The 15,848-nt window shown below is 40.6% G+C and overlaps 1 protein-coding gene across 1 annotated transcript in view; it reads right to left on the bottom strand.

Moving 5' to 3' along the window:
• Positions 1–4,979: 4,979 nt before the first annotated feature.
• LOC115103668 (activating transcription factor 7-interacting protein 1-like) overlaps positions 4,980–15,848 on the bottom strand; it is a 53,705-nt gene continuing 42,836 nt past the window's right edge. The window contains exons 11-14 of the mRNA XM_065006155.1: positions 14,413–14,517; positions 14,125–14,220; positions 9,464–9,537; positions 4,980–5,226 (exon numbers count right to left, since the gene is read on the bottom strand). Of these exons, the coding sequence (XP_064862227.1) occupies positions 5,077–5,226; positions 9,464–9,537; positions 14,125–14,220; positions 14,413–14,517 (425 nt within the window). The 3' untranslated portion in view covers positions 4,980–5,076. The remainder of the gene's footprint in view (positions 5,227–9,463; positions 9,538–14,124; positions 14,221–14,412; positions 14,518–15,848) is intronic.

The raw sequence follows: 15,848 nt of genomic DNA, 5'->3' as shown, positions 1-15,848 counted from the left end.
GGGATATCAACCAGATTTATTTTCCTATGGCTTCCTCAAGGTGTCAACAGTCTTTAGACATAGTTTCAGGCTTTTATTTTGAAAAATGAGCGAGAAAGATAACATTGCATCAGTGGATAGCTGGGTGTTCGCAGAGTTTTGTTTGCGCAACAAAGTGGGGCAGCCATTGTCTCTTCCTCTCCTATTGAAAAAGCGACAGTCCCGGTTGATATATTATCGATTATATATTTTTAAAACAACCTGAGGATTGATTATAAAAAATGTTTGACATGTTTCTGTGGACATTACGGATACTATTTGGAATTTTCATCTGCGATGTCGTCACCGCTCGAGCCTGTAGATTTCTGAACATAACTCGCCAAACAAATGTTATTTTGGATATAAAAATAATATTTATGGAACAAAAGGAACATTTATTGTGTAACTGGGAGTCTCATGAGTGCAAATATCCAAAGATCATCAAAGGTAAGTGATTTAATCTATTGCTTTTCTGACTTTCGTGACCAATCTACTTGGCTGCTAGGTGTTTGTAATATTTTGTCGACTGAGAGAGATGTTCTTACATAAACGCTTGTTATGCTTTCGCCCAAAAGCTGAATTGAAATCTGACACGCCAGTTGGATTAACAACAAGCTAAGCTGTGTTTTGCTATATTGCACTTGTGATTTAATGAAAATTAAATATGTTTAGTAATTGAATTTGAAGCACTGCAATTCAGCGGGTGTTGATGAAAATGATCCCACTAACGGGATGGGTGCGTCAAGAAGTTAAAGTAGTCAACTGGGTGGGGATTCCTATGGGTTGTAGCCTCAATGGCTCTGCCCATGGTGTCACAGCTATAATGGCACAGATATAAAGATGAGTCCTCTATCTATCTCTATGTTAAATACCTACTAAAGACAGCTAGGCTTACAAATATAAAACCTAATAAACACCTTATTCCTGACCTCCCAACTTCACAGCTTGTCTGAGAATTCTTTGAGCACTCCAAAGCACCAGCTGTGGAATCTTATCATGCTTCTGGAATAGAACATCCTCATGTTGTGCAGTGCTTTATTCATAGCACATGTTCATATACAGGACAATAGGGGGGAAACACACAAGTGTCAGTCAGCCTTTCATACCTTAAGTGCCACTCTTGTAGATCATGTGAGGAGAGGGATGGTCATGGAAGCTGGTGTCAGTGTTGGATAATGACAGCTTTATTGGTGCGTTTCTGAATGGCTGCCACCCTCCGGATCTCTTCAGCTGCTGACATGAAACTTCTATAAAAGTACCTCCAGGTGCCATAAGATTAGCCTAATGTCAGATTGTTGGCTGGAGAGAAAGAAACATGAATATTGGTCTGCAATGCAAGTAATTCCTTGCAACATTGATTAATACTGAATCAATTGAATGCATAATGGTATGTAGTAAAAGCAATCAATGACAACTTCAGTACACTACATAAAGCTATGACACGAAGGCTGTGTTTTAACAGCCACTCTAAAAACCCAAATCTGACTTTCCTTCTACATCCAATCGTTTTTCTTTTTGTTTACTCAGTTTTACATGCGACCCCCATCCGATTTGCACGTTCAAACTGACGTAGCCTCTGAAGTAGTCCTAAGGATCCCGGATAGCACACAGATGCAATGCTCATTTCCTGTCACTGTTCCTTTACATTTTGGGGTGGTTGTCATGATAATGGCAGGTCATGTGCAAAAAATAACACTTTCAGATCAAAAGAATCTGAGCGTCCAGTCAGAGGTCGCATATGGAGGATATGGTTTGTATCAGGATTGAGATCCACATATAGAGGTGGTAAAATTGAAATTGGAAGTGAAAAGATCAGATTCTATGGCTGCGTTTACACAGGCAGACCAATTGTGATATTTTTCCCCTAATTGTTTTTTTTAACCAGCTTTTTTGACCAGATCAGCTTTTTTGCAAATACAGTGGGGCAAAAAAGTATTTAGTCAGCCACCAATTGTGCAAGTTCTCCCGCTTAAAAAGATGAGAGGTCTGTAATTTTCATCATAGGTACACTTCAACTATGACAGACAAAATGAGGGGGAAAAAATCCAGAAAATCACATTGTAGGATTTTTTATGGATTTATTTGCAAATTATGGTGGAAAATAAGTATTTGGTCAATAACTAAAGTTTATCTCAATACTTTGTTATATACCCTTTGTTGGCAATGACAGAGGTCAAACGTTTTCTGTAAGTCTTCACAGGGTTTTCACACACTGTTGCTGGTATTTTGGCCCATTCCTCCATGCAGATCTCCTCTAGAGCAGTGATGTTTTGGGGCTGTTACTGGGCAACACGGACTTTCAACTCCCTCCAAATATTTTCTATGGGGTTGAGATCTGGAGACTGGCTAGGCCACTCCAGGACCTTGAAATGCTTCTTACGAAGCCACTCCTTCGTTGCCCGGGCAGTGTGTTTGTGATCATTGTCATGCTGAAAGACCCAGGCACGTTTCATCTTCAATGCCCTTGCTGATGGAAGGAGGTTTTCACTCAAAATCTCACGATACATGGCCCCATTCATTCTTTCCTTTACACGGATCAGTCGTCCTGGTCCCTTTGCAGAACAACAGCCCTAAAGCATGATGTTTCCACCCCCATGCTTCACAGTAGGTATGATGTTCTTTGGATGCAACTCAGCATTCTTTGTCCTCCACACGACGAGTTGAGTTTTTACCAAAAAGTTATATTTTGGTTTCATCTGACCATATGCCATTCTCTAAATCTTCTTCTGGATCATGCTGCTGCTCCAGTTTCAACTGTTCTGCCTTATTATTATACGACCATGCTGGTCATTTATGAACATTTGAACATCTTGGCCATGTTCTGTTATAATCTCCACCCGGCACAGCCAGAAGAGGACTGGCCACCCCACATAGCCTGGTTCCTCTAGGTTTCTTCCTAGGTTTTGGCCTTTTTAGGGAGTTTTTCCTAGCCACCGTGCTTCTACACCTGCATTGCTTTCTGTTTGGGGTTTTAGGCTGGGTTTCTGTACAGCACTTTGAGATATCAGCTGATGTACGAAGGGCTATATAAATAAATTTGATTTGATCATCCAAATGCTCTCTAGCAAACTTCAGACGGGCCTGGACATATACTGGCTTAAGCAGGGGGACACGTCTGGCACTGCAGGATTTGAATCCCAGGCTGCGTAGTGTTACTGATGGTAGGCTTTGTTACTTTGGTCCCAGCTCTCTGCAGGTCATTCACTAGGTCCCCCCGTGTGGTTCTCGGATTTTTGCTCACCGTTCTTGTGATCATTTTGACCACACGGGGTGAGATCTTGCGTGGAGCCCCAGATCGAGGGAGATTATCAGTGGTCTTGTATGTCTTCCATTTCCTAATAATTGCTCCCACAGTTGATTTCTTCAAACCAAGATGCTTACCTATTGCAGATTCAGTCTTCCCAGCCTGGTGCAGGTTTACAATTTTGTTTCTGGTGTCCTTTGACAGCTCTTTGGTCTTGGCCATAGTGGAGTTTGGAGTGTGACTGTTTGAGGTTGTGGACAGGTGTCTTTTATACTGATAACAAGTTCAAACAGGTGCCATTAATACAGGTAATGAGTGGAGGACAGAGGAGCCTCTTAAAGAAGTTACAGGTCTGTGAGAGCCAGAAATCTTGCTTGTTTGTAGGTGACTAAATACTTATTTTCCACCATAATTTGCAAATAAATTCATTAAAAATCCTACAATGTGACTTCTGGATTTTTTTCTCATTTTGTCTGTCATAGTTGAAGTGCACCTGTGATGAAAATTACAGGCCTCATCTTTTTAAGTGGGAGAACTTGCACAATTGGTGGCTGACTAAATACTTTTTTGCCCCACTGTAATTGACACATGAAATCTGCCTGGTTTACACAGCACAACAAATTCTTATGTGTGGGCATATCCGATTCATATCTGACCTTTTCCCAATTGTGTAAACATCAGCAAAAACATGGAATCTGTTCCGATTCTTACCACATTTGTATGTGATTCTCAATTCATATACAATTTCAATGCCGACAAGACAATCACCCAAAAATGTAAAGGAACTGTGGCAGTAAATGAGCATTGCGTCTGCGGGCTATTTCAGAGGCTACATCAGTGAGGACGAGCAAATATGACATGATTCACATGTAAAACAGACAACAAGATTGGGGTACAGCTGTGTAATGGGGACAGCTGTGTAAACACAGGCTAACAAAATGAATCTCGACACTTGTAAACTTTCCAATAAAACGTTTTATTGAATTTGTCATTCCTATTAAGTCTGGTTACCAGACAATACATACAAAATTACTATCATCGTTCTAACATCATTTAAGTTCTAACACCGATGTTGCATTCCTGTGCAATTTCTGTGAACGTTAAAATGTATTTTCTTTTACTTATTTTTTATAAAGCCCAAAAAAAAAAAATTATCATCTGGACAAGGGTAACAGAAGTCAACATATAAATATCTGACCTGCCATGGGGAACAATTCACTTATGTACAATAGCTTAACTCACAAAGAATATACAATGATAGGCACAACGATAACCGTTGCCATATCCTTTCTCCAATGAGAGTAGTCTGGAGTCCAACAGTGTACATTTAGATGTTTTCTCATGGTGTGTGTTTGTGTACGTTCACAAGTGTTAACACTAAAGCAATCTCAGTCAGGGTCCTCCAGAACACCTTAAAAAAGAAGCAGGTGGAATGCTATCAACTTCCTGTCACATGAAATGCCTTTTCCATTCCTGGTTGGCTCAGCTAGGAGTCGTCGCGCTGATGACGTCAGTGCACTGCGGCTCACAGAAAGTCCCCAAGCGCCCGTACACATCCCGGGCCCGGACAGCAAAGTAATACGTAGATCCAGAAACGAATTGGGTGAGGGTACAGGCCATGGGCAGTGGCAGTGCCTTCACCTCCCCAATCTTCTTCCAGTGCTGCCCCGCTCCAGGGCCATTCCCGGCCGACCCAGCGTTGTCCTGGTGGTATGCGTACAGGTGGTAGCTTTCCACCCCTGCACAGGTCAGGTCAGTCTCTGCCACACACCAGGACAGGACGATGCCATTCTGGTTTTGCACCCTGGCCAACTTCAGCTGGGGCTGCTGGGGGGCGTGGTTTGGTTGGCCTCCATGGGTAGCCGGCCAGGAGGCAAGGGAGCCGAGGGTAACGGGGGCAGGGTGACAGGGGGGGGCTTGGTTGGCGTGGTATTGTTTCCCATGCGTGCTTTGGATGGGGAGTCCTGGGAGGGAAACAAGAGGAGATGGAAATTAATTAGGGCAAGAAATAGGCAGGAAAACATATCACAAATGTATAGCTTTCGAAAAATAAAAATATATAGGTAAAAGACTTAAGGTTTTCAAAGTAGGAAAAAAATAACAGCAATTACAATTCCCTAAAAGTATTTTTTTTAATGTTCATTGGAGTGTCACCTATGCCCTTATATTAGTTACATTCCAGAATAAAGCCAATAATTCATTTTTATTGTGATTCATATGAATGTACCCTAGTAAAATGTAATTCAGTACAACACTGTTTTTCCCCCTCAAAATTACAAATCAAATTTTATTTGTCACATACACATGGTTAGCAGATGTTAATTCAAGTGTAGCGAAATGCTTGTGCTTCTAGTTCAAATAAAATAAAATTTGATTTGTCACATACAACTGGTTAGCAGATGTTAATGCGAGTGTAGCATTAACTGTAGTTCCAACAATGCAGTAATAACCAACGAGTAATCTAACCTAACAATTTCACAACAACTACCTTATACACAGAAGTGTAAAGGGATGAAGAATATGTACATAAAGATAAATGAATAAGTGATGGTACAGAACAGCATAGGCAAGACGCAGTAGATGGTATAGAATACAGTATATACACATATGAGATGAGTAATGTAGGGTATGTAAACATTATATTAAGTGGCATTGTTTGTAGTGGCTAGTGACACATGTATTACATAAAGATGGCAAGACGCAGTAGATGGTATAGAATACAGTATATACATATGAGATGAGTAATGTAGGGTATGTAAACATTATATTAAGTGGCATTGTTTAAAGTGGCTAGTGATACATTTTTCACATCAATTTTTCCACAAAGCCATTCATTAAAAAACATTCCATAAACATTGGGCAAAAAACTGTAGTTTTGCTTAAAATCATCACGAAACAGTGGATATCATTCTCAAAGTAATGTCATGACATCAGGCATTTGAAAGAAAATGCATAAACAATTATTACACCAACATCAAAACAAAACATTTCTGTATTCTGAACATCAGAATATTAACCAAATCCATTGTTTGAACCTCAAATGGAACTCATCAACGTTCTCAAATTGAACTAATCATTCAATAACATCTTTAAAACATCGATTTCTTTTTAGATTGCTTGTGTATGTCGTTTTCTTGTGTAGGCCTATGTCGTATTCTGTAGCCTAACTGGTGTGTAACTTGGAATTTGGTCAACTTTTCCCAGTCAGAGTTGCAGAGTTTTGAATTTGGACTAATGAAGCTCTGTAAACATTTCCCAGTCAGTTGCAGAGTTTTGAATTCCTTCGTGTTGTAGTACACGGCTCTGGTTGGGAGATTACTGCTTGGACATCCGACTTGAAGTAGTATGTGATGTCCTGAACTTGGGGCAACGCAAATGAATTCTTTCTTTCAGCTGCTTGTTGCATGTAACTGATTTCCATCTCCTCTCCTACAACCTTCAAAACTTGGCCAACAAATGTAATCGTAATTGACTATTATGAACTTTCCTTTTAAGTCCTCTGGTGGTTTCACCATTGGGGACAGGCTGTCTTCTGCTTCTGCATTTTGGTTCTGAAAGTCCACCTCTGTTGGAGCATTGCATTACCTGCTCGGGAGCAGAAGCAGGACACCTCTCGATGGTGGATCTTTCCAGGTTCCTTTGCGATGATCTGGTGGATTTTTAAGGTTTATTTGACAGCTGGCAACTAATTTGGACCTGCTTCATCAGAATCGGTTAATCTCATCCTCAATCCAGAAGTATTTTGCGCTTGACTGAGTTTTCTCCAGCATGGTGTAGAGCTCCTTTGGGCTCTGGAGGTCACCGCCCTTTTTGACAAACTCATCTGCACAACGTTTAATTGAACCACCGACCCCATCAAGAGCACCTTTTCCGTGGGACTTCTAAAAAAAAATACCTCTTTGAAACCCATGAGAAATGACACCGTGCTCAAGAGGTAGAAATTATTTTTATTAAAATTCTAATGACAAAAGTATTTTTATGTAGAAATTAATCGTAAAAATATAAATGAACACCCATAGCATAATTCAAATCAAATCTGGTCACATACACATGATTAGCAGATGTTAATGCGAGTGTAGCAAAATGCTTGTGCTTCCAGTTCCGACAGTGCAGTAATATCTAACAAGTAATATAACAAATTCACACTACCTTATAAACACAAATGTAAAGGGATGGAATATGAATCTGGGCCTGCAGCCTTGCGAGGGTTAACACATTTAAATGTTTTACGTCGGCCACGGAGAAGGAGAGGTGGGGGGCCCGCAGTCCTTGGTAGCGGGCTGAGTTGGTGGCACTGTATTATCCTCAAAGCGGGCAAAGAAGGTGTTTAGCTTGTCTGGAAGCAAGACGTCGGTGTCCGTGACGTGGCTGGTTTTCTTTTTGAAGTCTGTAATTGCCTGTAGACCCTGCTACATACATCGTGTCTGGGCCGCTGAACTGCGACTCCATTTTGTCCCTACACCGACATTTCGCTTGTTTAATTGCCTTGTGGAGGGAATAACTACACTGTTTATATTTGGCCATATTCCCTGCCATCTATCCACAATTTCTGGTTGGGGTAGGTTTTAATAGTCACAGTGGGTACAACATCTCCAATGCACTTCCTAATAAATGTGCTTCCTAATAAATTTGCATAAATATATGTTATTGTCTGAGGCTTCCCGGAACATTTTCCAGCCCACTCTTGAAGTGTGGATTCCGATTGGTCAGACCAGCGTTGAATGGTTCTCGTCATACTATTTGAGGTTCTGCCTATTGGACAGTATGAGCAAGATGGTGTCATGGTTGGATTTGCCGAAGGGAGGGCGGGGGAGGAACTTGTATGCATCATGGAAGTTAGAGTAGCAGTGGTCCAGTGTTTTGCTCGAGCGGGTACTACAGTCAATGTGCTGGTAGAATTTAGATAGCCTTGTTCTCAAATTAGCTTTGTTAAAATCCCCAGCTACAATAAATGCATCCTCAGGATATATGGTTTCCAGTTTACATAGAGTCCAGTGAAGTTATTTCAGGGCCGTTGAAGTGGGGGTGGGATATACATGGGTGTGACTATAATCGAAGAGAATTCTCTTGGGAGATAATGCAGTCGGCATTTGATTGTATGGAATTCTAGGTCAGGTGAACAAAAGGACTCGAGTTCCTGTATGTTGTTATTGTTACACCATGCGTCGTTAATCATGAGGCATACATCCCCGCCCTTCTTCTTACCAGAGAGATGTTTGTTTCTGTCGGCGTGATGCATGAAGAAACCTGGTGGCTGTACCAACTCTGACAACATATGCCGAGAGAGCCATGTTTCCGTGAAGCAGAGAATGTTAAAATCTCTAATGTCTCTCTGGAAGGCAACTCATGCCCTAATTTTGTCCACCTTGTTGTCTAGAGACTGGACATTTGCGACTAAAATGCTCGGAAGCGGCGAGTGGTGTGCTCGCCATTCTAAGTCTAACCAGGAGGCCGCTCCATCTGCCTCTCCTGCAGTGACGACGATGTTTTGGGTCGGCCTCTGGGATTATATCCATTGTCCAGGGTGGAGGTCCGAACAAAGGATTCGCTTCGGGAAATAAATATTCCTGGTCATAATGTTGGTAAGTTGACGTCGTTATCTCCAATAGTTCTTCCCGGCTGTATGTAAGAACACTTGAGATTTTCTGGGCTAACAATGTTAGAAATAATACATAAAAAAAAAAATCTGCAGTTTCCTAAGGACTTGAAGCAAGGCGACCATCTTTTTTTGTGTGTTTTAGTGTGTGCAAAAATATATAGATGAATGGGCGACATACTGTATCGAAAAAATATTTTAAAACTTGAACAACTTTTGTCCGGAATTTTGCGCTTCATCAATGTCATTCAGTATAACAAAGGTAAAAAGCCATTTTAAAGCATATCACATGATGGTAATCATGTGACAGTGTGTGACATCACAAAGAAGACCCATTTAAGACTCTCTATCAATGTGATGAGGTCAGTAAATCTCTCTAGTAACCTTTGTAACAAAAACACATGTCCTTCAGTACAATATATTTTAATGTTATTTTACAAAAGCTATATTAAATATGAAAAGTAAGGATAAATCTTTAAAGGTCATTACTTTATATAGGTGGCCAAGGAGCTGCCTATTTGTATTTCATTGTGTTGTGTTAGGAACTCAAATGAATCAAATAAAAATATGAATATGAGAAATAGATTCAGCAGTAACAAACTCACCAGAGGGGGGCGGTAGTGAACTGTCAGATGAGGACCGCCAACTGACTGTTGAGGAGATGCTCTTGATGTTGTGCCTGTAAAGAGAGGACAATATCAAATTAGATAACAGAATAAGCATCCCCCTCCTCAAATCTGCATGGATCACAAGATTCTTTCAGTAAAAAAACAATATGCAAACTTTTACTCAAAACCACTTTTACAGAGCAAATAGACAGAGCTGACTTATAACACATTAAATAACAGGCATGGCTAGGCTAATAGATATTCTTGGAATTCTATTAAATTGTGTCAACTGACTGACCACCATCATAAAACATCCAGCAATTAAAATTAGAATCTCATGAGTGTTATAGTAATATCAGGGTGATATGGGGTCCATATGTGAACATTAGAAAATGTTTAAACGTAAACTTTTTGTCCAACTCCGCATCTGCAATTTAAAATGGTCTACGTACTTGCACGTGATAGAACGCTACAGGTTAGCTATTCCAATTAGATATCCTGGCACACTTAGCCATATGCTAACAAGTCCAGCTGGCGTTGATTATTTCCGGTCACAAATTCTGCCTCAGCCAATCAAAGATCTTAGACTTTACAGCGCCTTCAGAAAGTATGACCCCATGACTTTTTCCACATTTTGCTGTTAACAAAGTGGGATTAAAATTGATTTGTCGTTTTTTTGTCAACAATCTACACAAAATACTAAATGTGAAAGTAGAATTCTAATATTTGTATTTTGTATATATAAAAAATATTTAAAAAAAAAAAATATATATATATATATCTTGATTAGAGTATTCAACCCCCTGAGTCAATACATGTTAGAATCACCTTTGGCAGAGATTACAGCTGTGACTATTTATGGTAAATCTAAGAGCTTTGCACATTATTTTATTATTACAATTCTTCAAGCTCTGTCAAGTTGGTTGTTGATCATTGCTAGACAGCCATTTTCAAGTCTTGCCATAAATATTCAAGCCGATTTAAGTCAAAACTGAAACTAGACCACTCAGGAACATTCAACATTGTCTTGGTAAGCAACTCCAGTGTATATTTGGCCTTGTTTTAGGTTATTGTCCTTCTGAAAGGTGACGGTCTACCAGTGTCTGTTGGAAAGCAGACTGGACTAGGTTATCCTCTAGGATTTAAAAAAATTATGTTTATTTTTACCATAAAAAATTCCCTAGTCTCTGCCAATGACAAGCATACTCATAACATGATGCAGCCAGCCCCACTACTATGCTTGCTTATGACCCTGCCAAGGAGCATTATGACCATCATAATCATAGACTGAAAAAATACATAAAAACGCAACTTGTAAAGTGTTAGTCCCATGTTTCATGAGCTGAAATAAAAGATCCCAGAAATTTCCCATACATGCAATGTGCAGTTTTGTCACAAAATACAATGTCACAGATGTCTCAAGTTGAGGGAGTGTGCAATTGGCATGCTGCCTGCAGCAATGTCCACCAGAGCTGTTGCCAGATAATTTAATGTTAATTTATCTCATCGTTGTTTTAGACATTTTGCAGTATGTCCTACCGGCCTCACAACCGCAGACCACGTTTATGGCGTTGTGTGGGCAAGCTGTTTGCTCATGTCAACGTTGTGAACAGAGTGCCCCATGGTGGCAGTGGGGATATGGTATGGGCAGGCATAAACTACGGACAACGAACACAATTATATTTTATTGATGGCAATTTGAATGCACAGTAATACTGTGAAGAGACTGTGAAGATACTGTGAGGCCCATAGTGAGGCCCATTGTTTTAAGGTATCTGTGACCAACAGATGCATATCTGTATTTCCAGCATGTGAAATCCATAGATTAAGGCCGAATGAATTTATTTCAATTGACTTATTTCCTCATATGAACTGTAACAACATAAAATCTTAGAAATTGTTGCATGTTGCATTTATATTTTTGCTCAGTATATGAAACGTGGTACTCAGTGATATGTTGTGTTGGATTTGCCCCAAAAATAACACTTTGTATTCAGGACATAAAGTTAATTTCTTTCTTTGCCACATTTTTTGCAGTTTTAATTGCAAACAGGATGCATGTTTTGGATTATGTTTATTCTGTACAGGCTTCCTTCTTGATGCTAGGTGTACATAATGTTTTGTCGAGTGATCGATAAACTTACAAACGCTTGGATTGCTTTTGCTGTAAAGCATATTTTCAAAATCTGACACGACAGGTGGATTAACAAAAGGCTAAACTGTGTTTGCTATATTGCACTTGTGATTATGTGAATATAAATATTTTTAGTAATATTATTTGAATGTGGCGCTATGCAATTCAGCGGTTGTTGATGACAATTATCCCGCTAAAGGGATGGGTAGCGTCAAGAAGTTAAGTTCAAATAAGTGTTCATACAGTATTGTTGTAATTGTCATCATTACAAATATATATATTTGCCGATTAATCGGTATGGGCCGATTAATTGGTATGGGCTTTTTTTTGGCGGTATTCGGTATTGAAAAATCATAATCGGTCGACCTCTAGTCTCCAACTTCAGTGATTTTTGCTGTTTGTTCCAGTCATTGGCAGCAGAGAACTGGAAGTAAAGACGGCCAAAGGAGGAATTGGCTTTGGGGACGACCAGTGAGATATACCTGCTGGAGCGCGTGATACGGGTGGGTGCTGATATTGTGACCAGTGAGCTGAGATAAGGCGGGGCTTTACCTAGCAGAGACTTGTAGATGACCTGGAGCCAGTGAGTTTGGCGTTGAGTATGACGCCAGGGCCAGCCAATGAGAGCATATAGGACGCAATGGTGGGTAGTATATGGGGCTTTGGTGACAAAACGGATGGCACTGTGATAGACTGCATCCAATTTGTTGAGTAAAGTGTTGGAGGCTATTTTGTAAATGACATGGCCGAAGTCAAGGATCAGTAGGATGGTCAGTTTTACGAGGGTATGTTTGGCAGCATGAGTGAAGGATGCTTTGTTGCGATATAGGAAGCCGATTCTAGATTTATTTTGGGATTGGAGATGCTTAATGTGAGTCTGGAAGGAGAGCTTACAGTCTAACCAGACACCTGGGTATTTGTAGTTGTCCACATACTCTAAGTCAGAACCGTCCAGAGTAGTGATGCTGGACAGGCGGGCAGCGATCGGTTGAAGAGTATGCATTTAGTTTTACTTGCATTTAAGAGCAGTTAGAGGCAACGGAAGGAGAGTTGTACGGCATCGAAGCTCGTCTGGAGGTTAGTTAACCTTGTGACTAGGGGCAGGATTTTCATTTTGGAAAAATAACGTTCCAGTAGTAAACGGGATATTTTGTCAGGACAAGATGCTAGAATATGCATATAATTGACAGCTTAGGATAGAAAACACTCTAAAGTTTCCAAAACTGTAAAAATATTGTCTGTGAGTATAACAGAACTGATGTTGCAGGCGAAAGCCTGAGAAAAATCCAACCCGGAAGTGTCTCATGTTTTGAAAGCGCTGCGTTCCAATGCGTCCCTATTGAGCAGTGAATGGGCTATCAACCAGATTACTTTTTCTCCGTATTCCCCAAGATGTCTACAGCATTGCGACGTAGTTTTACGCATTTATGTTGAAGAATACCCGTAAGCGGCTACATTGCGCAAGTGGTCACCTGATGCTCCCAGAGTGAATCTCGTGTAAAATACAGAGGTAGCCATTATTCCAATCGGTCCTACTGAAAAACGTATTGTCCCGGTGGATATATTATCGAATAAATATTTGAAAAACACCTTGAGGATTGATTATAAACAACGTTTGCCATGTTTCTGTCGATATTATGGAGCTAATTTGGAATATTTTTCGGCGTTTTCGTGACTGCAATTTCCGGGCGATTTCTCAGCCAAACATGAAGAACAAACGGAGCTATTTCGCCTACAAAAATAATATTTTTGGAAAAAAGGAACATTGGCTATCTAACTGGGAGTCTCGTGAGTGAAAACATCCGAAGCTCATCAAAGGTAAACTATTTAATTTGATTGCTTTTCTGATTTCCGTGACCAAGTTACCTGCTGCTAGCTGGACAAAATGCTATGCTAGGCTATCGATAAACTTACACAAATGCGTGTCTAGCTTTGGCTGTAAAGCATATTTTGAAAATCTGAGACGACAGGGTGATTAACAAAAGGCTAAGCTGTGTCTCAATATATTTCACTTGAAATTTTCATGAATAGGAATATTTTCTAGGAATATTTATGTCCGTTGCGTTATGCTAATTAGTGTCAGTCGATGATTACGCTCCCTCATGCGGGATGGGGAGTCACTAGAAGGGCCAGAAGTATACAAAATGTTGTCGTCTGCGTAGAGGAGGATCAGAGAATCACCAGCAGCAAGAGAGACATCATTGATGTATACAGAGAAGAGAGTCGGCCCAAGAATTTAACCCTGTGGCACCCCCATAGAGACCGCCAGAGTTCCAGACAACAGGCCCTCCGATTAGACACACTGAACTCTGTCTGAGGATTTATTAGTGGTGTTTCCTAGCCTCAGTGCAGTGGGCAGCTGGGAGGAGGTGCTCTTATTCTCCATGGACTTTACAGTGTCACAGTACTTTTTTGAGTTTGTACTACAGGATGCAAAATTTCTGTTTGAAAAAGCTAGCCTTAGCTTTCCTAACTGCCTGTGTATAGTGTCAATATCAATGACTATGTATTGTGCATGCCTCACCACTAGGAGTGCTGATCAGCGGAGGAGGTCCAGTAGATCGCTGGGTAACTGAAGAGGACGATACCGCAGTCGTAATGGCCTTTCTCACACCAGTCACTGTAGAATTAAAGAGAAGGAATTAAGAATAGAGGACAGAAGAGGGAATTCAATTCATATTTATTTATCCATAATTGTTCACATCATTAGCAACAATATTCACTATTTTAGAGGACATAACTCAATGATTTAGTAGACCTCTCTGGAGTTGAAAGGGAGGAATTTGGAGATGGTTTTGAGGTTCATTCTCACCTAGCACATCATCATCCTCCTCCTCCTCCTCCTCAGTGAGGTCTATGAAGGAGCCTTTGGGTCGAGCCCCCGTTTTGGTTGGATTAGAGCTTGTTGCTTGGTTATCTGAAAGGGATGGAACAGACATAGGAAAGAAAACAGTTAGATAATATTCTCTTTTACAACAGGTTTTTGGATTTTGCTGCTTTGGGTGCTACACATCCTGAGTGGATGTGCTTTGAGCACTTTGAAAGTCGGAAGTTTACATACACTTAGGTTGGAGTCATTAAACCTAGTTTTTCAACCACTCCACAAATTTCTTGTTAACAAACAGCAGGTTGGCATGTCGGTTAGGAAATCTACTTTGTGCATGACAGAAGTCATTTTTCCAACAATTGTTTACAGATCATTTCACTTATAATTCACTATAATCACAATTCCAGTGGGTCAGAAGTTTACATACACTAACTTGACTGTGCCTTTAAACAGCTTGGAAAAGCTTCTGATAGAAGCTTCTGATAGGCTAATTGACATCATTTGTCAATTGGAGGTGTACCTGTGGATGTATTTCAAGGCCAACCTTCAAACTCAGTGCCTCTTCGCTTGACATCATGGGGAAATCAAAAGAAATCAGCCAAGACCTCAGGAAGAAAAAATAGTAGACCTCCACAAGTCTGGTTCATTCTTGGGAGCAATTTCCAAACGCCTGAAGGTTCCATGTTCATCTGTACAAACAATAGTACGCACGTGTAAACACCATGGGACCACGCAGCCATCATACCGCTCAGGAAGGAGACGCGTTTCGTCTCCTAGAGATGAATGTACTTTGGTGCGAAAAGTGCAAATCAATCCCAGAAATACAGCAAAGGACCTTGTAAAGACGCTGGAGGGAACGGGTACAAAAGTCCTATATCGACATAACCTGAAAGGCCGCTCAGCAAGGAAAAAGCCACTGCTCCAAAACCACCATAAAAAAGCCAGACAACGGTTTGCAACTGCACATGGGGACAAAGATTGTACTTTTTGGAGAAATAGAACTGTTTAGCCATAATGACCATCGTTATGTTTGGAGGAAAAAAGGGGAGGCTTGCAAGTCGAAGAACATCATCCCAACCATGAAGCACGGGGTGGCAACATCATGTTGTAGGGGTGCTTTGCTGCAGGAGGGACTGCTGCACTTCACAAAATAGATGGCATCATGAGGCAGAAAAATTGTGGATATATTGAAGGAACATCAAGACATCAGTCAGGAAGTTAATCTTGGTCGCAAATGCGTCTTCCAAATGGACATTGACCCCAAGTGGCCATCCACAAAGCCCTGAGCTTAATCCTAAAGAAAATTTGTGGGCAGAACTGAAAAAGCATGTGTAAGCACGGAGGCCTACAAACCTGACTCAGTTACACCAGCTCTGTCAGGAGGAATGGGCCCAAATTCACCCAACTTATTGTGTGAAGCT

The sequence above is a fragment of the Oncorhynchus nerka genome, linkage group LG21, assembly GCF_034236695.1.
Source record: "Oncorhynchus nerka isolate Pitt River linkage group LG21, Oner_Uvic_2.0, whole genome shotgun sequence".
NCBI lineage: Eukaryota > Metazoa > Chordata > Actinopteri > Salmoniformes > Salmonidae > Oncorhynchus > Oncorhynchus nerka.
This window is presented reverse-complemented; position numbering and strand designations above follow the sequence as displayed.